Genomic DNA, 26,656 nt, shown 5'->3' on the forward strand with positions numbered 1-26,656 from the left:
TTTCGATGTTAGATAAGCGGAAACAGGGTCGGAACAGGTCGGAGCACTATCACCGGGATTATGATTTTCAGGAAGGGGACGCTGAGCAACTGACCACGTCAACATCCCTCGCCTCGCTCAACGCCATCACTGCTGTCGGCGTGGGTGGTGCTGGGGGTGGTACTGGGCTCAGCAAAAGGAATCAGAAGGAGGGGTCCATCAGCAACACGAGACTGCACAATTCGCCAGACTTTCCTGGGGCGGCCACCTCCTCCTCGACCGCTCTCATCACCACCAACAACGCCGAGGATAAGCTTCACACATTGTTTAGAAATGTTTGGAGGTTCGCGAACCTCTCGAAATGTTGTCTTCCGCTTTCTCTCATTCCAAACCTCTCGTCGGCTTCCTTCACCCTGACTGCGTACTTAATGTGGAAGTATAGCATCTTGATGTTGTGGTAAAATTTGTATAAATTTCTGAAGGAGGTCAAAGAGTGCAGAATTTAGATGAAAACATTTTCTGCTTTGTTTTGAGATTTGAGTTTGAATGAACAGTATACATGACATTTTAGAGTAAATTTTATTGTTCCAAAGCAGTTTTCAGCAATTGCTATCTTGTTCAGGAACTTATTTTCTTATGTTTTTTCTCCAATATGTGAAATGCTACTCTAATTCTAAGTATGTGAAATAGTGTAAGCATATCGTTGTATGAATTTGGCGTGTGGTTTGTGCAAACAAATTTTTAATTGCTGACCTATTTAGATGCAAATGATATTGGTGCTCAGACGATCAATCAGAGGGTGAAAGTGAATATAATTAATTAAAAACCAACCATATCTAATACATGGGTTTTATTTGTACGTGTGAAGATTACGTTTGAATTTTTCAGACGTAAAGTTACTGTTAAATATAGCTGTTTGCAGAAGGTAAACTTGCAAACTAAGTTTCAGTACATTAAATATATATTTACATTGAATAAAGTCGCGATAATACTGAACGAAGGCTCATATTTGTATCTGTTGTTTTTATGTATATGTCAAACTGTTGTTTTTATTTAAGTATTTACTCTGAGGTAGTGATTTAACTAATTGAACATACGATTTGGTGAATTTGTGGGTCACAAATAAAAAGATTTTCATATTAAAATTTCAGGTATACATACTCTTGAACATGTACTGGGTTTCAGTTATCGTGATATTTTGTGTGCTTACAGACAGAAGGCTTTATGTACGAAATGTTATTTTGATCTCGGAAACATATTTAGCTATGGTTCTGAGATTGTCGGTTGTTAAAACGTGTGCTAAAATTTTAAATGTAAAAGGTATCCCGAGATGGAAGAATAAACTGACACAGCGGAGGGCAAACTGGTTAAAACTTTAACAAGTTATTGCTACATGACAAATTGTCATTAACAATTATACAAGTTGTACATGTATATGCATCATCATTACGCTCGCAGGTAAATAATAAAGAACTAATCATAGATTTAGTTTACAGTTGATAGTGTGTATGTATATGTATAATTATAATTATGTGAGAAATATTGAGAACAATAATTACAAAAGGATATGTAAGCAGCTATTTAAATAATTTCTGATAGTAGAAAGTAATTTAGGTAAGCAATATTGATAAATTATCGAAATATGCATCTAAATGTGTAAGAGTGTGACTTACTATGTAGCCACTCACTTATTTATAATTAATTGTTATAATATCTGTCAGTATACAAACATGGACATGTCATGCATAAATGTATGTATGCATTACATAAGTAAAGTATCTTTAAAATTAGCCACACTTTTAGTGACACATATTATTTATTTAACAATTAATAAAATGGTTAAAAAAAGAAGCAGAATGAATGAGTGTCGACCAATTTCATCCGACTAAAATTTTTAATTGCATATTTATTAGCATCACAATTAAAACGTTGACCAATAAATGCATGCTCGCAAAAGTTCCAGAATGATACAAACACGATTTTCTCCATTTTCGTACATGTTGCTCTCATATAATATATAGCTACCAACCCGTTATTGTAACTCATTATTATTATGGTAAAATAAATCCGACTAGATTACAAATTTATTTTAAGAATTATTATTTTACATTCATGGGTTTTGGATTTTGGAGAAGTGAGACAAAAATTCTGGAATGAAATGTTCTCACGTTCCTCTTGGTCCGGCCATTTCGTGGGAAACCCTCAATTTAGTCACCGGTGTTGTTTTCGAGAAAACGAGCAACAAACGTTCTTTCTCTTTCTTTCGATAATTTGTATTATTCAAAACTTTGCACTGAACGTCAATGAAATTCTGATAGTCGTTTCAGGTGCCGTAATTTAAAACTTGTCTAGTTTGGTTTTTAGCATTTGACATTAGAGTATGTAGGAAGAAAAATGACGAATCAAGTCAGTTTCATAAACAATTAATTATTAATAATATTTTACTGTTGAGTGCTATCACAATTTACCAAGAGTTTAGACATATTTGATAACAAACAAGTACAATGTTTCCATTCATTGGTGAGGCCACAGGTATGTAGTAAATTAACGATGGTTCATAACTTAAACTTTATAATGATTCATGAATCATGAAGCTACATGACTTAGAAAATTGTTTTAAATTACATATTATGATTTTAGATTTTATTTGACGTTTGAATTTTATTGCAGGAATGATTGAGGAGTCTGAGACGGACGAATTTAAAGACCATTTCAAAAAGAACAACAGAATTCGAGAGTACACGGTTCATTCGTCTAAAATCCACACAGTGGCATGGAATTGCGAGGGCCGAAAATTAGCTTCTGGTAAAAAAACGTTAATCTGTATTTATTATTGGTATATATCGAATCAGTACGTAGCCTTCAAACCTCGAGCCCACAAACACTATATTAATGTAATTATTATTATTACCTGTCAAGGCTCCTTTGATAAAACGGTTGCAATGTTCACTCTTGACAAGGACAAATTGGTAAGAAAAAAAAGATGTTGGATATTCGATAAATGTATCATAAGAAATATAAATTGACCGAGATTAATTTTAGGATTTAATTTTATGTGTTACAGAAAACCGATCACGTTTTCAAAGGGCACACAGACTCTGTTGACCAACTTTGTTGGCATCCTCAACATCCCGATCTTCTTGGATCTGCTAGTGGTGACAAAAGTGTAAGGATTTGGGACGGTAAGTAAATTAGGCGCAAGTGCAATTTCAGAAATTAATTTTAATGATGATTTATCACGTTATTTTGTAACTCTGTAGCTCGGAGTCAAAAATGCATTGAAACTTTCTCGACCAAAGGTGAAAACATTAACATTACTTGGAGCCCAGATGGGAACAATGTTGCTGTCGGAAATAAGGAAGATTTGCTTACATTTATTGATCTCAAGGTTTGTCCACAACAATTACTAGTAACAATACAACTACTTGTATAATTTTAGCATTATTATTTATCTATTTTGTAAAAATCTTACCTTATTAGGCAGGAAAAATATTTCATGAACAGCAATTCAAGTTTGAGGTAAATGAGATTGCATGGAGTCCCGAAGGAAGTCTATTTTTCATTACTAACGGACAAGGGTGCATTTGCATTCAGGAGTAAGTTTGTTTTGCCGGACAGAGTGTGTAGACATTTTGACATTTACGTGATTGTTAATAATTGTATTAATTATTTCGCCAGATTTCCTTCCATGAAGGAGGAACATGTGATTCAAGCTCATCCTGCCAACTGCATCTGCATCAAGTTTCACCCAAATGGTCACCAATTCGCTGTCGGCGCTGCAGATGCTGTAGTCTCCTTGTGGTATGTCTGCTGAATAATGCTTAATTTTATGTTTTATTTACTAAACAATGTGTGTCTGTAGGGATCTCAAAGAACTTGCCTGTATCAGGACTTTCACTAATTTGGATTGGCCAGTACGTGCCATCAGTTTCAGTTGGGATGGTAAGCTTATCGCGTCAGGGTCCGAAGATTTGAATATTGACATCTCACATGTGGAAACGGGAGAAAAGGTGGGTGCTTCATGAACAGTCATATTCTTACTAAAGTATGTCTGGTTTATTGAGCATAATTAATTACAGATCTTCGAAGTCCCAGTGGAAACGCCTACGTTTACCGTAGCTTGGAATCCTAAGCGAGACGTCCTTGCTTATGCCTGCGATGACAAAGACAAATATGAGAGGGATAGGGATACGGGGTCTCTAAAGCTTTTTGGTTTACCTGTCGAGTAATGTCTTTATTGTATTCTAAGCCCGTATATCCTGGAATTGTTCTGGGGGAGAGAAATGCAAGTATGCGGATATATTTTGGACATAAAAGTCCTAAATCTGTCTGTTCACTTATGGAATGTACCTACGGCAGTAATGGTTTATTTTGAGCGCTGGGGATATGAGTGGGCTATACATAGGGGACATTCAAGGCGTTAGGTTAAAACAGTCTTCATTTTGAACAATGATACATATTATTATGATGACCAATTGACTCAGTAGCACTCGTCGAGTATTACTCGATGCATTAAATCCGCAAGTTTTCAGACATTATTACTACAATATGAGTGTGCATGGAATATTTTAATCATTTTGGGGAAACGCGCAAGTGTTTCAAAAACCTTTTTATAGAATCGCGTTCAGTTTTGAACTTTAATTTCTCCTGGAACGATTCTGGGATATACGGAACTTGGAACAAACATGAACGTATATATTTTTTTTTTAGTTTGGCTGATGTTATTGACATCACTGTTTTATAAATTTCTGACTGGTTTTGTTCACTCCAATTACTTACAATTATATGTATGTTTAAAACTTATATCGTCGTTGAAGGTGCATTATGCGCAAACCCATTCCTTGTGGTATTTCTTGTTGTACATATTTCCTATATCTCTAATATCTGGCAAGCACGAAATAGCAAAAAATGGGTTTGCGCATAATGCACCTTCAACGACGATAAAATAAAATGATATGATAATGGTAAAAGTTTGTTATACTTTGACTTTGTTATGTTTACAATAAGGTCTACCGTCTAATAAATACTTGTAACCTAAGCCCACGGGTCAGTTGTACAAGGTCTCGTGAGAAAATTTTCATACTGATGAACCCATTTAGTTCCGATTAATTTGTGGCCATAAATAATTGGACAGGCCGCATGAAGCATTCTAGAATCTACATTACCATTCCTCAGCGATGTGTACCTGAAATCACAGTTAACACTAAATGTTAAAAGAGTATGAAGGATTATATATACATAAATACTGCCGCACCAAAAGACTGCTGATCCTTTAATTGGCCGGACAAATATATTGAGCTTTGGAAATACTGTGTACCCTCCCAGTTTCACATCGTTCATCTGTTAATTAAATATTAAGTACATTTATGGAAAATATGCAACAGGATTTGTGTTTTTGTCACATTAAATAGTACATAAAAGAGGAAAGTAGATACTCTGTCCCCTCGCAATAACACGTCCGGATCACTTTCGTCGTCACTATTCTCAGCCCCCACCAAGTCTTGAATATCAACGTTTATATTTGCTAGTTTTGTTCCTCCCAAGTAATCCACGTGCAGAGAGACAGAGCCACCTAAATAAAATTATTTAATCAATCCGACAACCCAGTACTGCACAACCTTTGAAATGCACTAACCCAGAGCGTAGGATGCTACTTGCAACAATTCCGAAGCGTTAGAACCCCTCACATTCAGATTAAAAATTAACTCGATCAGCCTGGAGATGGGAGTCCCTGGAATTTCTTCGTCAGCGAGCCCTTACAAAAAATAAGAAAAAAAGTTAGATAAGTTTGTCAAGGGCCTCAAGCAAGAATTGCACGAGTGGTATTGACGCGATTAATGCATTACATGCATAAATTGCTGTCCGCAAGGTGTTTCCCGATGTTCCAGGATCTGGAGCTTGTGACAAGTGTGGGGTTGCCGCTTCCTTTATTTCTTTAATCCAACCCTGATTGATAATGTCGTAAATGCGAAGAAGGAGTGGTTCATAATGAAGGATTTCCATTTTTAGCGGTGCAATTGCAAAGTATGGATGACGCTTGTTGTCTAACCAGCAGTAGAGTTGAGGTTCATTTTTCTGTGATATCACAATAAAAAAGAAATACCGATTTGTGGTTTGTGTTACTAATTTTCGAATTTTTCGAATTACCGTGAAATGCTGGCCATTGCAAAGAGCTAAATGATTGTATGTGAAACTCCCCCCTCCAAACGTCCCCATAATTTCTTTCCCAGTTTTTCTACTTTCCTCAGAAAGCGTCATTTTTAGACTAGAAGGAAGTATTTCGATATGACTTCCAAGTTTTTCTGTATACATGTAAGCTTGACCTTGGCCCAAGTTTTTCTCAAAATTGGAATCATGCTGCAAATAAATAAGTACATAATAAATACTTAATAACCAATTTACCGAAATGGATACATGTTTTAGTTGCCTACTTTGTCAATGAGAGCTACTTGTAATTCTGTGGGAGTTCTCTGCCCCATTCCATCTAAATTGGTATCATTATTTCCAAACTCAAATTTTTGAAGCAATTTTATCCACTCCATTGCTATACAAAAGTAGTCATTGTTAACGGAAAATTCGGCAATTTCTTGGGCTTCAACCTTAGAAATTTCAATGGAAGTGTGTTCAGTTCCGATGACCCCACGGATTAGCTGAAACGAGCAATTATTATCTATCATCATGCATATTATTATGTATTCCAAACTCAACTAATTTAGAACAGGGAAAGCTCTTTGCATACATCGAGTGGACGAAGATCGTAAAAATACTGCAACTGCAACAAAGCCTGTAAAGCGTCTCGATAGGTACTTTCGTCAGGGAAAGCCGCTTGCCGATCCATCTCGTCCTGCTCTTAGAGAAACACTAATATTTTTTAATTATATTAATATTTCTATTTTTTCCCATTTACTTGCATGACTCATGGAAGTATATGTGAAACATATAGTATGCAATCACTTAAGGGCAATGTTAATTTTGTTTGGTCGTATAGGCCGACTTTTTAAGCTAGATGGATGCGGTTAGTGGCATTCGAACAAGCTCAAAAATGTAGGCATAGGGTACGCGAACCGTTTTTGGAAATTTTGATTACTTTTTTATCTTTTCACCTTCAAGTGTAAATGGGCACTAGGGACACTAAATATTTTTTCAAATGGGCTGGGTGAATGAGAATGAAAATCTGATTGCGGGATATTGTCTACAGGGCCTAGGGCTACAACAAATGTTTGAAACATTTTTTAAAATAGGGCCTCCTATACGCGCGAAAATTCAAAATGTTGAATTTTGGGTGGCTTCAGTCTGACAGGGGTACAGACTGGGGGGATTAATATTTTGAACTGGAAAGATGTTCATTGTGTTCCTGAGGGTCCCTAGGGGTGCCCTTAAAGGACCACTTTTTTCGAAATCGCACTTAGGTGAAAAGTTATGGCGGTGTGAAGATGTGAGAGGGTTAGTCATTGAGGAGGAGATCCTCCCTAATTGTCCATCTCACATTTCGATGTACTATGGATATATGGTAGTACACCATGAGTGTACAAAAATCTTTGTTTGACTCCATGGCCCCATTGGTGCCCCCATCCCCCCACACCCTCAATGGGGCAAAAAATGCCAAACTCACGTGTTCCAAACGTTTACATTCAGTTTTGTTCGGGTTTTGCAAATTCTGGCCATAATATTGTAGCCCAAATAGTTTTAGTATCCAATGAACTTCAATTAGATTTCATACTTACATATTATATTCAATTCCAAAGTTAACCTTTATCAATTTTTGATGTATAATATTTTCTATAATATTTATTAACATATATGCATATGTATGTAGTATTAATGATATTATAATATTTTCTCATCATGGGTGTCTTCGTTTGAATGTGTTGTGAGTCTCCCTTTACCCCATGAATTCGCGGTATAAGGAAAGTGGTGTGTTTACCTGCACGACTGTTGCTTCACATGTCATTGCGAAGAATATAATTGTTTTTATATTTATCGAAGTATTTAATTAAATTCAACATAATAAAAGCGATTAATTACACGTCAAGTTCACAATAAACACAAACGATGCCATCTAGACAAAGAAAGTTACGAAAGTACAAGCACGATATAGCAAACAAGTGCAAAATTCAGAAGGACACAAAAACCATACAAGAAGAAAGTATTGATGTCGAAAAGATGGAAATAGACCCCACTGAGGTTGAACTGGCCCTGTCACCTCACCAACAACTCTTCATCAGGAATATCAACCAAGTTGCAAACCGGACATGTTTCATTTGCAATCGTCTTTGGTACGATAAGGGCATCAGGTTAGCGTAAAAGAAAATATAATGAAACAAAGGAATCATGTTAATCGGCACCAAATTTATTTTTACTTTAAATTTTGCAGGGTTTTGTCAGTAACTGAAGGAATTCGAAGAGTCCTGGGGTCAGTGGCAAATAGGTACGACAGTAATACCTTGGAACATCTCGTTCCAACTACTGGAGACCAAATAGATTGCTGCCATCGTTGCCATGACAACCTGAACAAAGGAAAAGTTCCAGCAACCGCAATGGTCAACCACATGTATGTCCCAGAGTCACCCAACGTTATCAGTATTTTGACGGATGTGGAGGCAAGGATGGTCAGTCGTGCGAAGGCCTTTCTTAAAATCCACAAATTGAGTCGAGGACGAGGACAAGTTGCTCTTCAAGGGCAGGTCATCCACTTTGCCCAAAGCGTGGAGGAAGTTCAGGAGCAGTTACGCCTCGGGCCGAACACATCAAACGGCACAATAATTGTCACGGAATCAGTTGGAGACTTTCCACATTCCTCCATATTTGATATAAGGCCTCAAGGTAGAGCAATTTAAATCACTACTCAATTTTCTTAGTACATAATGTTAATTGTATTGGTTTTAGTACTTCGTGAAGCTCTAGAGTGGTTGCTCATAAATAATCCCGGATACTCAAACGTGACAATGGAGGAGTTCAACCTGGACGGTATTCGGCTTGAAGATGCCGTTGTAGCACAGAACGAAGGTGATAGTTATCCAACACCAGATGTGACTGATAGGAAGGGAAGGCCACGCATCGAGGGTGGATATGTTCCAATTCCAAGAAAACCGTGGATGATGGCAATGCGGCTGAGCTTCTGTCAAACCTCCAAGCGATTTCTAAAAGCAGGAACTGGAGGAAAACAATGCACTGCAATGTCTGCTGCCGCTGTGGCGTATGCTGCAGTAAAATCTCCGGGTACTTGGACAATACAAGATGGAGACCGGATGTTGACGGCTGGTGACTACTACTACCAGAAATGTCGCAACAGGATTATAGGTATGTGGAATATTCGTGCTGAGATATTGTGATTGAGTGGTAAATTTCGTGTTTACATACAGAAAGGAACGCAACTAATGGTGAAGGCCGCGCACAGATTGTTGCATACGACTATTTAAACCCTGATGAGATCGAGGGACAAATTGCAAATGTTTTTGGAAAATCTGTTAGTATAAGCTTGGTGGACGGAGGTATTGTCTTCTACGCTGCGTTTGAAAGGTGGATGGCAGAAGTAGAAGACTATGCGAAGAGGGCGCTAGCCAGTGCCATTGAGGATTTCGTCTCGAGCAACTCAGACTACGCGTTAATTACTGGTGGTTCGTATAATCACAAATACTGCCAACATGTTTCCATTACAAAAATTTAAAATAATCCCATCCCGTAGGTCAATACACAATGGGCCTAAGCAAAAGCGATGGACATCTCTACTATTTTGACAGTCACGCTAGGACTCAACAAGGCATGATTTCAAATGCAGCAACTCAGCAGGCTTTAATTTTAAAGCTACGCCAATGTCAAGAAAGCTACCATCATCTTTGCAAAATAGTCAACAACAATTGTGTTCAAAGCCTAAATGCTGCTGTTCTTACCGTAACTCCTCTGAATATTACAATTCGTGAAGACATAAATAGCCCATCGGAAGTTGAAGAGATAGATAATCCCAATGACATGCATGCTGCATTTGGCGACGAGGCACAAGAAGATTGCCTCATCCACAATATTGACTTCCTTGAGCCTCGGTTGGACAGATTTGGGCAGAGTAGAGAAGAACAATTGCAAGAAGATGTGACCGATCTCGTTTGCACTAGCTCTTGCAACTTGCAAGAAAATGTGAATCTTCATAGGACGGCTGCTCCGCCAATTAACGTGCGTTACGAAATTCATTTGGAGGAGAAATGCTTCATTCAATGTTTCCCCCACGGACAATACGGTTTGGACGAAAATAGAGACCAAGATCACGCTGCTAAATTAACGCCTCACGCATACTTTGCGACCAGAGTGATGTCAGCCGATCGTCGATTTCGTCGTAATGACTATCTCTTCTATGCACTTTCAAGGTCGGAACAATCTATCATGGATTCCAAAATTGCCGTCTGCGCCAACATGAAATTTCAAGACCAGGAAAATGAGAATGCTCCGGTGGCAGAAAATATTCATTTGTACATGAGCGCCATCCGTGGTTCCAAGTCGTACTGGAAGAAATACACAGGAGATATCATGGCAATGGTGACAAGACTTGGTCCACCTACGTTCTTCCTTACAGTGTCTACTGATGATATTGGTTCCGCTGATATTCTCACTGCAATGTGGAGGGCATCGCGTGACGAACCTGTTCCAGCCAATATTCAGAATTTGCCGTATGACGAACGTCGGGAGCTATTAAACTCCAATCCCGTGGCAGCCGCACGTCATTTCAACCTTAGGACCCAGGAACTGATAAAGTTACTGACCAATGATCCAACAATATTTGGAAAGCCGGTGGTCGACTATACCTTCCGTGTTGAATTTCAAGACCGCGGGAGTCCCCATCTACACTCCCTCATCTGGGTAGAAAATCCACCAGATTTTGCTACCACAGAAGGTATCGAATTCATTGACGCCAATGTTTCATGCAGTCTCCATGGTGAAACAGAAATTGGGGACCTGGTTAGACGTTACCAAACGCACAAAAATACACCTACATGCTTCAAGAAAGGTAGCACATGCCGCTTCGGCTTTCCTCGACCTGTAATGGCTGAGACAAGTTTAACATTGGACGAAGACAGCAGGACCCGAGGACGAGGCATCATCTTACGAAGAAATGAAGATGAGATGTGGATTAACAATTATCATCCGAAACTCCTTTGGCTCCTCCGTTGTAATATGGATATACAGCCCGTTCTTGGGGTTGCAGCAGTAGCCCTGTATATCGCTAAATATATTGGTAAGAATGAACCGGAAACCTTCCGCGAAGATATTCGCCGCACAATTCAAACCTTGAGGGAAGGTAATCATCCGATTCGTTATCAGATGGAGAAAGTTTCCCGAATTCTTTTGAATCGGCGGACTTTATCGTCTCAAGAGTGTGCTGCCAGAATGTGTAATATCCCAATGCGGTTTTCGTCGCGTAGCTTCGTCTTCGTTCCCACCTTCCGTCCTTGGGATCGGATAAGAATGCTTCGAAAGGATGCATTTCTGAATGGTGACGAAGTAAAATTTGCTAGGTAAATGACAATATTGTAATCATAAATATTTGCCTTTTAATGCTAATCATAAAATTAAATTTTGTTTTAACTCTAGTAACATAATTGACAAATATTGTGAACGCCCGGATGATCTTGGCAATATCTGCCTCTTTGAATTTGCTTCGAAATATCAACCATGTCGAAGTTATGTGCAACCAGATGAGGATTTGGTTGAAGGGTTTGAGGAGGAAATTCTGCGAAGACAAAGAGGTTCTCGGGCTTTCTACCTAAGAGACAGAAGCATGGGTATGTGGAAAAAGAGAGAAACCTTTTCCATAGTCAAAAGCCCATCTTTCCATAGCGACACTGATGCAGCCAATTTTATCTACGCGCACATTCTCCTATACATTCCATTCAGAAATGAGGAGGTAGAGCTGCTAATTCCAGGCGAATCTGTGCAGGAGACTTACGAACGACGGAAGAGCGATATGAGGACAAATGAAGATTTTCACCTCATCCGTCCGGAGATGGCGACAGCATTGGAGGCTGCTATAGACAAAATTTCACATGATCGAGATGCCCAACTTCAAAATGACCTTGCTGAGGACGACCATTTCCTTTACTTCCCCGATGTTGATAATGCAAGCAACGTTTTGATGGCACCAGGGGACGAATATCAAATCCCTTTCATGGACGAAGAAAGCTTCGAAACTGAATTGGCCAAAATGAACCCTGATCAAAAGGAGATCTACGATCTCATTCAGCAGTGTTTGGATGATCAAGGACGAGTCCAACTTAAGTTGTTCATTACTGGTGCTGGGGGAACTGGAAAGTCGTTTTTGATCTCTTTACTGACTAACCTCATTCCGATAAAGGAAGGCGGTCCTGGACTGGACGGCGTAGTGCTTGCTGCTCCAACAGGAGTTGCAGCTCTGAATATAAACGGTCAGACCCTCCATCGTACATTTCATCTGGCCGTAGAGGCAGGGTCTGTCCCACACTACGCCAAACTAGGAGCTCAAATGCTACAGCGTATGCGCGAAAAATTTAGGAACGTTGAGTGGATCATCCTTGATGAAGTTTCGATGATTTCCTACGAGGTGAGGCAAATGTATCATTAATTATATTTCGTATTAATGATGGTCCAGCGGTACCATGAATAGTAAGAATTACTATTTTTAATTAGGTATTCCGGCAGATTGATCATCGCCTGTGCGATTGTTTTGATTCTGAGATGCCGTTTGGAGGAAAGAACGTTATCTGCGTTGGGGATCTCTTCCAGTTGGAACCAGTGAATGGACACTGCATCTACGAAACGCCGCGTCTCTATCTAGGAGAAGCCAACATTTGGCATGCTTTTGAGTTTCGGGAATTAACGGTAAACATGCGTCAAGTGAATGATCCCCTCCTTCGAATATGTAACCATCTACGTGAAGCAAATCTCACAAGCGAAGACCTTGAGATCTTAAGAACCAGGGAGTTAAAGGATGCCAACCCTCTGGAGCCAAAGATGAAAGACATGCAAGAGAAGTTTAAGAATTCCATCCGTATCTATGCAACCCGTGCCCAAGTAGCAAGCTACAATCGCCTGCGGACTAGACAACTTCGCGATGACAAAAGTATAAATGTCTACACCATTCGGGCAAGGGACACCTTCAACTCTGGACCAAATGTTGGATGCCAAGCACCTCTATCCCGTAGTTCTAGAGACAGCAATAAATGCGGAGGATTTCCTGCTTCCATCCAACTAGCTGCTGGATCTAGAATTATGGTGATCCGAAATTCCACGACAACGCGATACCTGGTCAATGGGTCAATGGGGACCGTTGTTGGGTTCACCTGGAATATGCTTGCAAGAGAACAACACCGTTCTGGTGACCTACCCGCCACCGTACAAGTAAAGTTTGACGACCCAAGGATCTGCGGAAATTCAGATGGTATCTTCGATCTCCGACCTGAAGACGTCGTGTACAACAACGGACGCGGGGGTGAAGAAATACGGCGTCGAATGCTACCGATAGTGCTTTGCTGGGCAGTCACGGTTCATAAGGTACAGGGGATAACAGTGGACACTGCCGTAATATATCTTGGACCGGAGCTCTTTGCTCACGGACAAGCTTATGTTGCCCTTAGTCGTGTCCGAACACTCGATGGTGTAGCTATTTTACAGCAAGACGATACCAAGTTGTGCCAAGAACTAAATCAAAAGCTGGTAGCGGAAATGAGAAGGCTTAGGGATAAACTTCTTTAATATTGTTTACTTTAAATATATAATCAAAACAACAATTGCCAAAATGTATTTAGCTAATCTGAAATAAATAGCTTGAGCGAAGTGAACAATGAGGTAGATAAAAATTGGTAAATAATTTAGCGGTAAAACCGCAGGAAAACCTATTTTTCATTTCCTGTTCCATGTCTAATTTCATTTCATTCAGTTTCACAGTATCAAAATTGAGAGGAAATGCGAGAAACAAGATTTTTTTTCAAATATCGGTACTACCCAAATTGGGTACTACCGATATTTGATGGTGGGGAAAAATAGGCGCAAATTTTGGCAAATGTATTGGCTCATTTGGTCCATCTCATCAACCCCCCTAACCTCTGAAATTCATCAACATCCCAATATCCATTGTCATGGTCGATCGGTTACTCAATGTGCAGGCCTTAATTTTCAATGTCTAAGTGATATGTCAAATGTCCTACAATCTTTAAATTCAACTAGAGGCGGGATCGCACCATATAATTCATACTTGTCGAGATTGAGGAATATAGGTCAAGTTAGATTAGAATAGGTTAGGCCATAATAAAAATGTTTAACCAGTGAAAAGTTTTGCATGAAACATCACAATTGCAATTAGTTAAAATACAAAATTAAGAATGTAGTTTCCGGAGTCAATATTTGCGCCTATTTTTCCCCACCATCAAATATCGGTAGTACCCAATTTGGGTAGTACCGATATTTGAAAAAAAATCTTGTTTCTCGCATTTCCTCTCAATTTTGATACTGTGAAACTGAATGAAATGAAATTAGACATGGAACAGGAAATGAAAAAATAGGTTTTCCTGCGGTTTTACCGCTAAATTATTTTCACTTGTTATTCATAATATTAGATATGAGTGAGCGTTAATAGTTATTTTGTTATTTATCAGTAGTAGAAATTATGTATACGTTCTTCTGGATATTCATTCAAATCCAAAATCAAAGAGTTGAACGATAGTGCCAAGCGCCGAATCATTTTCATGGAGGCGATTGGGTTTTCGGCCACGTCTATCGCGGTCAACCCACCCAACTCCTTCAAACGACCTTGTTCGTATTCTTTTATGTATCTGTAAGAAATCTATCTTTGAGGTTATCAATCAAGTGCTGTTTTGTTGTAATTCTCACGTTTTAGCCAATTTCAGTCTCATTTTCAAAACTTTCACATATCCCTCAATGTACGAGTATATAATTTCTTCATTCTCTGCTAATTTTAATAAGTACACTGAAGAAAGTGCGTATGGTTTTATGGGAACAATGCTGCTACTAAATAAGTCGTGCTCATTTGCAGATGTATGATTTATGTGGAAACAATGGACAAAATAAAAGAATATGTGAAACATAAAATTTAATATACGATTTCCCATCTTCAAATCTAAATAAGCTGGTATATAATATTGAGATCAGAATATAGTTACACATTTAATTTTATTAAGATTTAGTAGTTTAAGAATAATGTGGTCACCACAAACAAGGAAGTGAACAAACTTATCATAAACTTTAATAAACAACCCGAAACTTAACATAAACAACTAACGTTCATTTTTTAAGAGTTACATAGTATACAAAGTCATATCGAGTACTTTTATTTTCATTTATGCATATGTAATATGTACATAGATAGTTTATAAGTTTTAGAAATATAGAAATGTAATCATTGTAGATATACAATTTAATTATTACTTTAAATTAAAAATCTGCATGTTATCTGGCTTATTTGTCCAATTTATCAAAACATGAGACTTGATTATGGACCAACACTTTTGATACATTTGATTGAGTTGCTTTGCTTCCAAATATGTCAAGAATTTATCGGGACTTTGGTATTTCACGTAATCGTCAGTGAACCGTTTAAAAATATTTCTTCTGCAGATATTAACCATGGCCGATGGAGTCCCGAATTGTTTTTTAGTAGCTCCTTGCTTCCTCCCGTTGACACTAACTTGCACACTGCCAGTAGCATCGTCTATTAAATTATTACTAGCAAGATACCAAATTATGCTAGAAGGGCTGGGATTTGGCCTAATCTCTAATGACGGATCAAAGCAATTACTAAAATTTACGTTTGACTGACCGATGATAGGGATAGTATATCCATTTAACAAAGGTTTAAACTCGTCATCCTTGATGTCTTGTAGTTGGTCTATGAATCGTTGGTTAACTGCACGTGCCAATGATGTCATCTTGAATGGAACAGAAGCACCTATTGTAATTGAAGAAAATCGAATCGGAATCGGAATAATATTTGAAAGAAGGCAGCCTTGAAGTCCGAGAATTTGCCATTTCGCAATCTTATCAGAACATGACATGCATAGTGTAGGATTTCCTTTTCCAGGTTTTACACGGCATTTCCCAATAGTTTGGATTTCCTCATAAATCAATTGACCAACTTGTAATTTTGCTCCGGTTCGGTTGGATATTTCTAGTTTAAGTTTCTTGGGTTCAGATTCGCCATCATCATCGGAAGTTTCTGCTGATGCTGTTGACTCTTGTGAAGTATATGAATCATTGTCATCCTTTTCAAGTATGATTGAAGCGTCGCCACAAGGTACTTGGCTTACAAACAAGTGAAATTCAATTCCATTACGTAGTTTGTACTGTGGAAAACTTGTTAGCAAAGCCGATGGTGTCGATGTTGAACAAATTGTTGAAATTTGATGGAAAATAGAATTTTGAGATTTGGATGCGCATAACTGAAGTTGGTCAAATAAATATAGTAGAAATGAACGCCTGGATAGAACTTCAGCGTGAGAATCGCTTATCAAGTCCCCATTTGGAGATAGTTCGAGTTGTCCCAAACATTTAGTGCCTGTAGCACATGAAACCACAATTTCATCATGGATCACTGTAGATGATGATGGTAACGACAAAGAGGAGGATTGAACAATTGCTGCTAATGTTGTCCACTGGTTAGTGAGTGGTTTTCCCTTCTTCGGCAAATTATTAAAATGGGCACAAGCCAATTTGGCAACTTTATCATGAAAGTCTTGGTCATATTGTTGATCTTGCTTCATTTTCCTGTTGGTTAATTTATGCCAGTGATTTTACAGAAAAGTTTTTTTTTACTCGTCGTCGTTGTCAAACTTTGTCTTTTTTCCTTTGAATGCTGACAAAATAGGCTGTTGTCTCTTTTTTGCTTCCCACGAAGGATGCAGTTTTTCGGATTGCTCTGCAGTTGCTACTTTCTGGTTAAGAATAGCGTGTGGGAGACGGTCGTTTTTCTTAAAATCTGATCGGTTTCCTAGTGGAGTCAAATTACTATCTCCACCGTCGCTACCTCCTCTTCCTTTGCTGTCAAAGTATCTTGTATTTTTACCACGGGCTGATGGTGGGTTTCTCGCACCACCCTTAAAACCTTGTGCAGCCGGCCTATTTACCAATTTTCCTTTTTTGAACACAGGTTTGAATTCTGACGAGGAGTTGTGTTGTCTATTTTTCTGGAAATCAGATGACCCCCGTTTCTTTTCCAGGTCTTGTTGTTCATGTGGTTCTTCAACTGCTTCGTCAACTCCACCAACAAAAAACGAGCTTTTTATCCGTAATTTTGGAACATGGGATAAATCGTCTACCGTGAGTTTAACTTCTGTAGGCTTGAAAGTTTCAGAGTTTTCGAGATCAGTCAAGTCCTTTAAATGCTGAACTTTAAGCGTTCCAACAGATTTAGAAATGTTACGTTCCGGCACTGGAGGCTTTTTGTTATTTGGTTTTTCTACAGATTTCGTAGACTTCTTATTATTTTTAACTACTTTGTTGTGCTCTGTGGCTGACACGGGGTTAGTTTTCTTGCTAGGATTAGGTTTTGATGACTTTTTTTCAGTCTTAATATTGACCTTTGATGCCTTATCTTCTCTTTCGCTTTCTTCTTGATCCACACTTTCTTCACTGTCCGAATCGTTAATATCTAGATTCCTTTCCGACTCTTCGTCAGTTTCATTATTCGATGACAACGATTCACCACCAATCGTATTCGGATTTTTATTTTTGTTCTTCCCAGCTTCCCGTTCTGCCTCTCGTTCTGTCAACTTTTTGTTAATCCTTCTGCGTTTATCCTTACTTCTTTCTAAAAGTACGGGAATTTGCAGTTCCCAGTACGGATTATGAGTTTTATACTTTGAAACTTCAGTTTGTATCAATTTATGGTGACTGAAACGAGACAAGGCTCTATCTTGAGTTGAAGATTGAGGATTTTGAAGCACTTGCTCCAATTTCGTTTTGTCTTGCAAGGAGAATATTGAAATCTTATCCTCCTGCAGGTGCTGTTATAAATTTATAAGAAATGACAAACTTAAGTACAAACTTCGTCATTTAACATTTTATATTTGTTAATGTCTGTCAAAAAGACTAACCTTAATGACTTGAATTTCTTGAAGAAATCGTTCAATCTTCCGTTTCGTCTTTTCCAGAGCTTTCTCGTCCCCTTTCCGTTCCTTTAATTTTTTTATATCCTTAGTCAACTTGTTAATAATGTGCACCCGTGCTGTCCGAACAACTTTTCTCATCAATACGATCTAAAATTATAGAATCAAAGTCTTGCAAGTACTTATAAATCAAAATCACAAAAAAACATCAGAAAGGATTCACTTGATTTGCAATTTTACTTACGTGATTATTTAGTTCTTGTTTTTTAGTTAGTTCCACCGGTCTCTTGACTTTGCCATCTGCATCATCACCCATTTTATTACTTATCTCGACACTAATTGTTGATTATAATAATTAATTGCTCACATAATTACTTTTGAGGACGGACAAATGAAAAATTTACCACGTGTGACAGTCAACAAACGAAAACTTGGCCATGTGGTGTGTTGTGGGTGAAGCGAGAACGGCTCACTTTTTTCATTCCTCGTTGGAAGACATTGAGCAGTTTTAATTTGCGGCAGGCTCGTGGTCAATGCTTCCATGCGGTGATTCCCTCTTGGCTATTTTCACATTTGAATCAAAATTTTTCAAAGTTGTGGAAATTTGAGTTAAAAGCGAATACTCGAACAATAATTTGATTACGATTTACACATCTATTTTAAAAGATAACTTAAAATGTGACAGTATTTGGGAGTACAAAGTGAAACGCGATAATTAGTGATTAATAACAACAAATAATAACATGTCGTCATTTAAGAAAACCTACGTTTCTCCCTTTGACCGACACTCCCTTCCATTGAGTGGGGATGCCCTTTACTGGAAACAGTTCACGGTAAGGACTTCGGATACATACGTACATAACTATCACTGCATTATTATTATGACCATATACTGATTTTTTATTTCTTGGAAATTAAAAATTGCAGGCACCTATTCTCCTCAAAGAGATTAATTCCATTGATTACATTGACGTCAGTCCGATTGAGCCAAACTTTGTAGCTGTAACATGTTCGGCAAGGGTATGAATATTATTTTTTAACAGGATTTTAAATATATTGATTGTGGTTGAGTAGTATAATGGTTTTTAATAATGATAGGTCCAGTTGTATCATCCCATTACACGGATGGTGCATAAAAACTATAACAGATTTAAGGGAGCCGCACATGGAGCTGTGTTTCGGAACGATGGCCGACTTTTGTTGGCTGGGAGTGATGAAGCAGCCGTCCGATTGTTTGATGTTTCGTCTAAACACTTACTCAGAGTGTTTAAAGGACACCAGAGGTAAAGATGATTCTTAAGTTACAATTTGTGACTCATAAGTGAGATACTATGAATTTAAATCTACAGTTGTTTATATTGTGGTTTTTATTAGTGCTGTTCACCGGTGTCAATTTTTACCAACCGACCATCAGATTCTCAGTTTTTCTGACGATAAATCAATTATGCAATGGGACATATCGAGTGAAGCAATGTTGCACAAGTTTGAGGGTCATACAGATTATGTCCGAAGTGCTGCCACGATCCCATCAACACCAAATTTGTTTGTGTCTGGTTCTTACGATCACACTGTAAGAGTTTGGGATAAACGGGAACAAGTAGACGTTATCAATGTTAACCATCAATCGCCCGTGGAATCGATTTTGGTCACAAACAACGGATCACTTTTGCTTACTGCAGGTGTGTCTCATAGAAATCCCTCAAACTTTGGCCAATTCAAATATTTATCAGTAGAAGAGATTGACACTGTATGTTCTTGATAGGCTCTACAGAGATTCGTGTATGGGATTTATTAGCTGGAGGAAGACTTCTTTCCAAAATATCACAACATCATAAAACCATAACCTCTTTAAGGTTTGCCTCTGGTGGGAAGAGATTGCTGTCAGCCTCCTTAGACAGACATGTAAAAGTTTATGACATGTCAAACTTTGAAGTGATTAGAACATTCGACTATTCCTCACCAATTTTGAGCCTGGGAATTTCGGTTAGTCATGTTTGTGCATGAATATCGGTAGGATCTAATCATTATAATTATTAAAATTACGCTTGACTTATAGCCAAGTGATCAAACCTTAATCGTCGGTATGGCGGATGGCATCATTGCTATTTCAAGGAAGGAAGAAGAATCAATTAAAGATGAACAAGAAAACTCCTCCAAAATTATTCAAGAGAAACGTCGAAAATCTAAAACATACTCTACCTTTGTCGAGACTGAATTTGGAATTAAAGAAGATGTGGTTCAAAGTACTCAATCGAAATGATATCAAAATGGATCAACAAATATATTTTATACAATAATTAATTTTTGTGATTTGCAGAGGATAAAAAATATGACGCATACCTAAGAAGGTTTAGGTATTCGAAAGCGTTGGACGAAGTAATGAATGACCACTACTACCTACGAAATCCAGCTGTAACGGTTGCAGTTTGCCAGGAATTGATACGGTATGTTATCAGATTAACTGAGTGGAGACTACGTTGAACGGTACATCATTTAATATATATTCAAATGAATTGTGACTATTTGCAGACGTGACGGGTTAAAAACAGCATTAGCAGGGAGATCTGGCCGCTCATTAACTAGAGTTTTACGATTTTTGATAAAATATTTGGGAAGACCAAGATTTATGAGAATACTTCTGCATGTTGCAGATAATGTTGTTGGTACGTCGTGTATCTGTTTCATTTAAACGTATAGTATGTTCTAATAATGTGTGTTGTGAATAGATTTATATGCCAACAAGGTTGGTGAGGATCCTACGACAGACCAATTGTTCCTCAAGCTGCATGATGAAGTGACTAAAGAAACAAAATACATGACAGAACTGATGGAAGTGAAGGGTTGTCTTAATATGCTGACGGCAGGTGCAGACTATTCTAAATATCAGTCAAAGATACTATCCAGTCCACCAGAGAAATTTGTACCTTCAGAGCAAGCCCAACAAACTTTCGTTGTTAAAATTAGAGACAAGTAGAGTTTCAGAACTGCAAAGAGTCGTTGTTGCTTGTGTTTGAGTGCGTACCTCGAATAATATTAGGAGCGTTTTTTTTGTTAATACAAACATTTAAATAAATCTTTGACTATCATTGTTATTTACTGCAGACATCTGTCATATGGCATATTGTTGGCTGAGAATGAGTTACTACATGTGCTTTTGCAGAGTTCGTGAAATTTTCATGAAATTTTTCAGCCGTTCGTATATATTCATACATTGTGTTCATCTCCCCTATTCATACCAATCGCAATCATTCCCCTCTCGTCTACTTTCACACAAGAGCATATTATATATTCCGAATAGCCAAACCTCTTCGATATATTGTACAGTATTGATCCTGTTATGAACACAATTATTGCACACAACACTCCACTTAACCGATTTATTATGAGCTTCCAACTCTTCCAATGTGTCCTTATTATTCCATCTGACACGTCCTCATAACACAAACACACCGTTATCAGATCAAATCATATACATACAGATACGTAATCTAATAAATTCTACTCGCTAAAAATTGTGGCAAATTATATCACCACGTTATCGCACTAATTTATTACACAGAGCCCAAGCGGCATGTTATGTGCTAGTGTTTTACATACAATTCAATTGTCAGACCACACAGTTAGTCAAATCCCAAGGTGAAGTTCATTCTTCGTGAGAATCAGAATTTATACAACCGAACAAATTGTTGTTACACTGGTATGTACATATAAATCGATAAATTTACTAACTAGTAAAATATCCTGATATCGGTCTTGATTTGTAAGTACTCTGAATAATGATCTAGCATAAGAATGGAAGTCGTAGAAAGTTTACCGGATTTGGTGCTAAAGTGCAAAAATGCATTTGCGAAGGAATTTGGGTGCGATCCCATTGTGGGGGCTAAAGCACCGGTATAATCAAATTATTCATAGTATACATTTTTGGTTGATGAATCAAAAACTTAATTACATATGTACATTGTTTTCTTCCAAATAGGGAAGGGTTAACATCATAGGAGAGCACACCGACTATAACGATGGCTATGTATGAATTAGTAAAAATAAATACCTAGAGTGATTAACGATATGTGCTGCAGAAGCAGCCGTTTCAAAATTTTTAAATCTCTACAAAAGAATATATTATGACTAAAAAGTATTATATATGTAATATCACTCTAGTTATTTATTTTCATACGCTCCAGGTTTTTCCAATGGTAAGCTATATTTAAATACTTTTCTGGTTCGGTTTTGACTTTATGAGGGTCTTTTTGAGGGTCCTCCGGAATGATACCGACTACCCTCAAATTCAATGCGAAAAAATAAGTCGCATAGTTAAAAGAGACATCAAACATTGGAAATTTAACTTCAAAAACATATACTATTTTTATGTGGGAAACACCCGTAACTTTTTTCCAATTAATGGAATCCAACAACCCCAACACATCCGACGTATCGGTTAGTATATCTGTCTTTGGAGATATTTAGTTCGCATCATTCCGGAGCACCCTATTTCATTCTTTCGCAAGCCAAGCAAGTAATCGCACTTCCAGAAATATAAATAGGTGAACAAAGATTTCAGTACCTACATACTTGTGTTTTGCAACAAAAACCATGAATACAATGTAGGTACAATGAATGCAATGCTCTTGGTAAACTGCGTAAACTTGAGACAGCAACAAAGTTGTGAGTGACCGTTGTGACTCATTTTCGCTTTCACTTTCATAACAAACTACGTCGACTAGCTAAACCAAACAGCACTCTTACAGAAGAAACGTATGATTTTTGTCGGCAAACATTGATGATGGGCAGATTTATCTTTGCACAAGCATCTCTTCTGTAGAGTAAATACATATTCTTTCATGAATCCATGTGCAAACAGACCATGGATTATTTAAGTATTTGCTTTGTCACGAGTGGGAAGCGTATTGTTTCAATGAAAACTCTGAGAAAGGAAAATGTGTCAATTTCTTGCAGGCAATTCCACTTTATTCTGTGATGGTTGGGAGGTACAACGGCACCTCTAAAATCAGGATAGCAACTTCTGCAGAAGTGGATAACCCCAAAAGAGTAGAGTTTGACACTCCTTCAAAAGAAAATCCACTAACTCAAGGGGAACCAAAATGGGCAAATTACGTGAAGGGGGTGCTTCATCATTTTTCACGTGAGTCACGTTCACCACCAACATGATTCTGAAAAGAAAGCAAACCCGAAAAGCAGAGAATAACATGTTTTGAAGCAGGATGAGAAGTTTTGTGTTGTAATCATTTCATGTGGCAGATGACATTTCTGGATTTGATGCGTTCATAATTTCTAATGTTCCTTTGGGCGGTGGGCTCTCCAGCAGTGCTTCCGTCGAAGTTGTCACATGCACATTTCTTGAAGCTCTTACAGGAAAATCACTGCTGTAATAAATAAGTTCCTTTTTACGTCTTAAACAACACTAAAGTTAAAATGTTTCCGCTTTGAATGATAACAAGTATGTACATGAATATTACTCAAATCCCCATATTTCTCTGTAGGCTGGCGGACAAGGCTCTTCTGTGTCAGAAAGCAGAACATACATTTGCTAATATGCCTTGTGGGATTATGGACCAATTCATCTCGTGCATGGGTAAAGCCAACTCAGCGCTTCTGATTGACTGTCGCAGCTTGGAAACAAAAACCGTGACACTGGAAGGTGGCAAATCAGATGTGGATGATAGCGTCGCCTTTCTTGTCGTCAATTCCAATGTGAAACACCAACTGAGTGGTAGTGAATATCCTCAGAGGAGAGGCGATTGCTTTAAAGCTGCCGAACTTCTTGGCGTCAAGAGCTTGAGAGATGCAAATATGACAGCTCTGAGAGGTACATTTATGCTAAGTGACTGATTAGCTAGCCCTTCAACAGATTACTAAAATAGATTCGTGCATTATTTTATCAATAAGACAAAAGAGACGAGCTGGGAGAAAGAGTTTACAAAAGGGGACTTCATGTCGTCAGTGAGATCGAAAGGTGTACAAAAGCAGTCAAAGCCATTGAGGAGAGACAACTCGAAGAGCTGGGGAGATTAATGTACCAGTCTCACGTTTCACTGAGGTACTTAATTAATAGTACTTGATAGTGCTATAATTTTGGCATTTTATTCATCTTTTGAACTGCACAATGTGCCTTCGTGAAGATTTGCCCAAGGCAACCTTATCGTTGCATACCTGCAATGATAAGATACTAAATTTATCGTAAGCGTAATTGTTATTTTAAAATCTCGCTTCATAATTTGCAGGGATCTTTACGAAGTGTCGTGTCCCGAGTTGGATGAATTGGTCGATATTACTATGATAACCCCAGGAGTCTACGGTTCTAGGATGACTGGAGGAGGATTCGGTGGTTGCATTGTTGCGCTGGTACGTATTAAACTATGTACATAACTAAATAATAAACAGTTTTTTTGCTAATTTATGACAATTTATCCTCTTGGTGCATTTCAATTGCAGGTGAAGGCTTCTCAAGCCCCAAAAATTGTGGAAGAAATTCACAAGAATTATTCCAAAAAAGCCACTTGTTATGTTTTCAACGGGGTTGACGGAGCGTCTCAAATTCAACTTTGAGAAAGCATGGGGTTGGATAAAGGCAAGACATACGCAAGATTTATCTTACGATAAAAATTTGTATGCATAAGAACGACATTTAAATATTTTGATCACAGTAAATTAAAGTATGTGTAACTTGTATAATGAATTTAGAATTCTAGCAACTTTCTATCCAATTCACAAATTATATTTTTAATACTTGGACTAAAACAAATTCTCAAGACAAGCTTGTTTATAAAACATACATCTTTTAATTTTAAGTGACTATATAGTGTAGACGTATGTATATATGTATGTAAAGTACATGATAAATATGACACGTGTCAGAATTTTCTTTGTCTCTTTCGTAACTAATAAATTAAACCACGTCCAATATTTTTCAACTTTGTTATCTGTATCATGAATATATAATGAATCAATTTTCCCATATACTCACCATAAAAAATCAACTTGTTCCAATTACTTAATTTGTAAACCGTAACCAATGCAGGTCGCCCTGTGGCAAAATAATTCTTACAAATTAACTTTATAAATATGTTTATCAAGCCATGCATATTATTCGCACAAAATCTTCAAATCACCGACGAGAAAGAGAAATCATGTCACAAACTTGAACACTTGCAGAATGATTGTTCACGATTCGTTGTGGTATTGATTTGACTGGGTCTGAGTGTCGTTTTTCTCCTTCTGTCAACTTCCTCACTATGAGTTCTCCTAAAATGGTAAAAACTGCAAATGACAGGCCAAAAACAAATAGGAGGAAAATTACGGGAATTTTAGAATCGCCGGTTAGTCCTGCGGGTTTAAAAAAATTTTTATTATTCAACTCTCGCTCCCACGGCATCTTTGGCAATTTACTATTTTGCCAAATGCTAATTTTTGTTAATTCATTTAAGAGTCCTGCTTCCACCATGTGCGTCATCGCTTTCTGGAATGCTCTGGACATGTGAAATATAAAAATTGATGAATATGTGACCATCCCGGTTAATGGGTACAGAGGTTCACCTGCCATGTTACACTTTACGGGTTTTTTAAATTTCCACACCTGCTCCCTGATTTTTGGGAGAGCAATCTCTATTTCTATTTCCTCTCTGAATATTGACAACTTTCCCGACATATTGACCACCAACTCGTAAATAGTATTGTCGAATTTCACATTGACAAAAGCGTCATTCAGCTTGTCCATGATGTCATTTCTTCTGAAATTCTCCTCATACCACTTTCTTGCTTCAGATAAATCATAATCTAGCATGTATCCGATTTTAAACCCTCTGAGGACAAGCTCCTTAAATGTCCCAATGACCTTATCAGGAACGGGCACCAGCATGTCAGCAGTAAGAAGTCCATCATATAAAAAGCTGATGGATGTTGAAATGATGAGGCTCCAAAATATGAGAAGACAGTACCGAAATCTTTTGCCTTTTCCTGGAAGCAAGGCTAAGTAACCTTGTCCCACAATTATCGATAAGAACCTGATTGGATCCTTTGGCTTTACAACAAGCACCATCAAGCCTGTGGATCCCACAAGAGACATCCACACAGTTGGTTGGAAAGGTTGTGTCAGCGTTGCAAATAGATTCATGATTCCGTGAGACGATTCGTGGATGTTTGCGCAGTAGAAAAGTCTATCGGTGGACGTATTGTAAAACAGAGAGTTTGAGTAGTTGTGGGGGTAAGATCTACTGTAAGGTCCTGGTAGGATGACCATGGTATGCTTTGATCCAAAATAGGGCGGCGAATAGATAAGTGAAGCAGACACTTCATCACTGGTGGGGAAAATAACAGAAAAGTTGAACTTTCTTATCAAGAAGTTCAGAATAATCCTTCCATGAGGGAAGCACGTAAATTCATTCCATCGCTTCCCATGCTGAAAAGGGTCACACCTTACTCCGTTATCAACCCACCATGCATTTTCAACAGCCACATTTTCTCCGAGCAAGTCATTGTTCAATTCACGGTATTTTTTGTACAACTCTGTCCACACTTGATTTACCGCAACTTTCTCCAGCATGAATAATTTATCTTTGCACAAGTAACAAAAAAGTCCAAAT

At 37.9% G+C, this 26,656-nt stretch overlaps 8 protein-coding genes across 17 annotated transcripts in view; 5 read left to right on the top strand and 3 right to left on the bottom strand.

Moving 5' to 3' along the window:
• The window catches only part of LOC110843816 (protein amalgam), a 33,507-nt gene extending 31,674 nt beyond the window's left edge, over positions 1 to 1,833 (top strand). Inside the window, exon 18 of the mRNA XM_035855910.1 lies at positions 13 to 1,833. Within this exon, the coding sequence (XP_035711803.1) occupies positions 13 to 440 (428 nt within the window). The 3' untranslated portion in view covers positions 441 to 1,833. The remainder of the gene's footprint in view (positions 1 to 12) is intronic.
• Positions 1,834 to 2,184: 351 nt separating this feature from the next.
• Positions 2,185 to 5,053, top strand: LOC110842124 (THO complex subunit 3). 7 transcript variants are annotated; one of them, XR_004833795.1, is made up of 11 exons: positions 2,185 to 2,511; positions 2,650 to 2,784; positions 2,899 to 2,948; positions 3,044 to 3,161; positions 3,240 to 3,367; positions 3,460 to 3,575; positions 3,658 to 3,780; positions 3,842 to 3,989; positions 4,059 to 4,204; positions 4,690 to 4,796; positions 4,951 to 5,033. XR_004833795.1 is itself a non-coding variant. In XM_022087834.2 (11 exons), the coding sequence occupies exons 1-10, from the start codon at positions 2,484 to 2,486 to the stop codon at positions 4,721 to 4,723; spliced, it is 1,026 nt and encodes a 341-aa protein (XP_021943526.1). In that variant the 5' UTR covers positions 2,185 to 2,483; the 3' UTR covers positions 4,724 to 4,766; positions 4,951 to 5,053. The 7 variants fall into 7 exon arrangements, 5 of the variants coding, with proteins under 5 accessions (XP_021943526.1, XP_021943528.1, XP_021943527.1 ...); XR_002547301.2 differs by having other exon boundaries at positions 4,690 to 4,825; positions 4,951 to 5,015; XM_022087834.2 differs by having other exon boundaries at positions 4,690 to 4,766; positions 4,951 to 5,053.
• On the bottom strand, positions 4,991 to 10,384 carry LOC110843826 (prolyl 4-hydroxylase subunit alpha-2). Of its 2 annotated transcripts, none has more exons than XM_035846930.1 (8): positions 9,870 to 10,384; positions 6,411 to 6,629; positions 6,127 to 6,336; positions 5,826 to 6,054; positions 5,615 to 5,734; positions 5,394 to 5,551; positions 5,234 to 5,319; positions 4,991 to 5,164 (listed from the first exon to the last, which is right to left on the bottom strand). In XM_035846930.1, the coding sequence occupies exons 1-8, from the start codon at positions 9,990 to 9,992 to the stop codon at positions 5,014 to 5,016; spliced, it is 1,296 nt and encodes a 431-aa protein (XP_035702823.1). In that variant the 5' UTR covers positions 9,993 to 10,384; the 3' UTR covers positions 4,991 to 5,013. The 2 variants fall into 2 exon arrangements, with proteins under 2 accessions (XP_035702823.1, XP_035702828.1); XM_035846935.1 differs by lacking the exon at positions 9,870 to 10,384 and adding an exon at positions 6,719 to 8,891.
• Positions 10,354 to 13,834, top strand: LOC118438436. Its single transcript, XM_035858730.1, has 3 exons — positions 10,354 to 11,483; positions 11,560 to 12,544; positions 12,631 to 13,834. The coding sequence occupies exons 1-3, from the start codon at positions 10,354 to 10,356 to the stop codon at positions 13,693 to 13,695; spliced, it is 3,180 nt and encodes a 1,059-aa protein (XP_035714623.1). The 3' UTR covers positions 13,696 to 13,834.
• Positions 13,835 to 15,032: 1,198 nt separating this feature from the next.
• LOC110842127 (tRNA-specific adenosine deaminase 1) lies at positions 15,033 to 16,746 on the bottom strand. The gene has a single exon (XM_022087839.2). It carries the CDS (start codon positions 16,713 to 16,715, stop codon positions 15,381 to 15,383), a length of 1,335 nt encoding a protein of 444 aa, XP_021943531.1. The 5' UTR covers positions 16,716 to 16,746; the 3' UTR covers positions 15,033 to 15,380.
• A 5-nt stretch (positions 16,747 to 16,751) lies between these two features.
• On the bottom strand, positions 16,752 to 18,738 carry LOC110842126 (serum response factor-binding protein 1). 3 transcript variants are annotated; one of them, XM_035846977.1, is made up of 4 exons: positions 18,464 to 18,738; positions 18,304 to 18,359; positions 18,048 to 18,209; positions 16,752 to 17,957 (listed from the first exon to the last, which is right to left on the bottom strand). In XM_035846977.1, exons 1-4 carry the CDS (start codon positions 18,600 to 18,602, stop codon positions 16,764 to 16,766), a joined length of 1,551 nt encoding a protein of 516 aa, XP_035702870.1. In that variant the 5' UTR covers positions 18,603 to 18,738; the 3' UTR covers positions 16,752 to 16,763. The 3 variants fall into 3 exon arrangements, with proteins under 3 accessions (XP_035702870.1, XP_035702874.1, XP_021943529.1); XM_035846981.1 differs by having other exon boundaries at positions 18,427 to 18,562; XM_022087837.2 differs by having other exon boundaries at positions 18,304 to 18,563.
• On the top strand, positions 18,599 to 21,160 carry LOC110842128 (U3 small nucleolar RNA-associated protein 15 homolog). The gene is made up of 9 exons (XM_022087840.2): positions 18,599 to 18,892; positions 18,987 to 19,079; positions 19,158 to 19,342; positions 19,434 to 19,738; positions 19,822 to 20,042; positions 20,116 to 20,302; positions 20,377 to 20,503; positions 20,589 to 20,722; positions 20,786 to 21,160. The coding sequence occupies exons 1-9, from the start codon at positions 18,803 to 18,805 to the stop codon at positions 21,031 to 21,033; spliced, it is 1,590 nt and encodes a 529-aa protein (XP_021943532.1). The 5' UTR covers positions 18,599 to 18,802; the 3' UTR covers positions 21,034 to 21,160.
• A 198-nt stretch (positions 21,161 to 21,358) lies between these two features.
• On the top strand, positions 21,359 to 24,980 carry LOC110842129 (galactokinase). Its single transcript, XM_022087841.2, has 10 exons — positions 21,359 to 21,756; positions 21,845 to 21,950; positions 22,036 to 22,083; positions 22,241 to 22,252; positions 23,013 to 23,199; positions 23,316 to 23,442; positions 23,558 to 23,883; positions 23,964 to 24,114; positions 24,299 to 24,419; positions 24,510 to 24,980. Exons 2-10 carry the CDS (start codon positions 21,852 to 21,854, stop codon positions 24,621 to 24,623), a joined length of 1,185 nt encoding a protein of 394 aa, XP_021943533.1. The 5' UTR covers positions 21,359 to 21,756; positions 21,845 to 21,851; the 3' UTR covers positions 24,624 to 24,980.
• The last annotated feature ends 1,676 nt before the right edge of the window (positions 24,981 to 26,656 follow it).

Source organism: Folsomia candida, unplaced genomic scaffold (assembly GCF_002217175.1).
Source record: "Folsomia candida strain VU population unplaced genomic scaffold, ASM221717v1 Fcan01_Sc001, whole genome shotgun sequence".
Taxonomy (NCBI): Eukaryota; Metazoa; Arthropoda; class Collembola; order Entomobryomorpha; family Isotomidae; genus Folsomia; species Folsomia candida.

Excerpts from the sequence above, each read along its gene's own strand:
- LOC110842128 (XM_022087840.2), top strand. The coding sequence starts at position 18,803 with ATGTCGTCATTTAAGAAAACCTACGTTTCTCCCTTTGACCGACACTCC. Across the intron at positions 19,739-19,821 it reads ATCACTTTTGCTTACTGCAG|GCTCTACAGAGATTCGTGTA; the intron begins GTGTGTCTCATA and ends TGTTCTTGATAG. Across the intron at positions 20,723-20,785 it reads TGTTGCAGATAATGTTGTTG|ATTTATATGCCAACAAGGTT; the intron begins GTACGTCGTGTA and ends TGTTGTGAATAG.
- LOC110842126 (XM_035846977.1), bottom strand. The coding sequence starts at position 18,602 with ATGGAAGCATTGACCACGAGCCTGCCGCAAATTAAAACTGCTCAATGT. Across the intron at positions 18,360-18,463 it reads TTTGTTGACTGTCACACGTG|ATGGCAAAGTCAAGAGACCG; the intron begins GTAAATTTTTCA and ends GTGATGATGCAG. Across the intron at positions 18,210-18,303 it reads AACAAGAACTAAATAATCAC|ATCGTATTGATGAGAAAAGT; the intron begins GTAAGTAAAATT and ends CTATAATTTTAG.
- LOC110843826 (XM_035846930.1), bottom strand. The coding sequence starts at position 9,992 with ATGAGGCAATCTTCTTGTGCCTCGTCGCCAAATGCAGCATGCATGTCA. Across the intron at positions 6,337-6,410 it reads AAGTAGCTCTCATTGACAAA|CATGATTCCAATTTTGAGAA; the intron begins GTAGGCAACTAA and ends ATTTATTTGCAG. Across the intron at positions 5,552-5,614 it reads AGTAGCATCCTACGCTCTGG|GTGGCTCTGTCTCTCTGCAC; the intron begins GTTAGTGCATTT and ends AATTTTATTTAG.
- LOC110842124 (XM_022087834.2), top strand. The coding sequence starts at position 2,484 with ATGTTTCCATTCATTGGTGAGGCCACAG. Across the intron at positions 3,781-3,841 it reads GATGCTGTAGTCTCCTTGTG|GGATCTCAAAGAACTTGCCT; the intron begins GTATGTCTGCTG and ends GTGTGTCTGTAG. Across the intron at positions 4,205-4,689 it reads CTTTTTGGTTTACCTGTCGA|TTTGGCTGATGTTATTGACA; the intron begins GTAATGTCTTTA and ends TTTTTTTTTTAG.
- LOC110842127 (XM_022087839.2), bottom strand. The coding sequence starts at position 16,715 with ATGAAGCAAGATCAACAATATGACCAAGACTTTCATGATAAAGTTGCC.
- LOC110842129 (XM_022087841.2), top strand. The coding sequence starts at position 21,852 with ATGGAAGTCGTAGAAAGTTTACCGGATTTGGTGCTAAAGTGCAAAAAT. Across the intron at positions 24,115-24,298 it reads CAGTCTCACGTTTCACTGAG|GGATCTTTACGAAGTGTCGT; the intron begins GTACTTAATTAA and ends CATAATTTGCAG. Across the intron at positions 24,420-24,509 it reads GTGGTTGCATTGTTGCGCTG|GTGAAGGCTTCTCAAGCCCC; the intron begins GTACGTATTAAA and ends TTTCAATTGCAG.
- LOC118438436 (XM_035858730.1), top strand. The coding sequence starts at position 10,354 with ATGGATTCCAAAATTGCCGTCTGCGCCAACATGAAATTTCAAGACCAG. Across the intron at positions 11,484-11,559 it reads GACGAAGTAAAATTTGCTAG|TAACATAATTGACAAATATT; the intron begins GTAAATGACAAT and ends TTTTAACTCTAG. Across the intron at positions 12,545-12,630 it reads TTTCGATGATTTCCTACGAG|GTATTCCGGCAGATTGATCA; the intron begins GTGAGGCAAATG and ends ATTTTTAATTAG.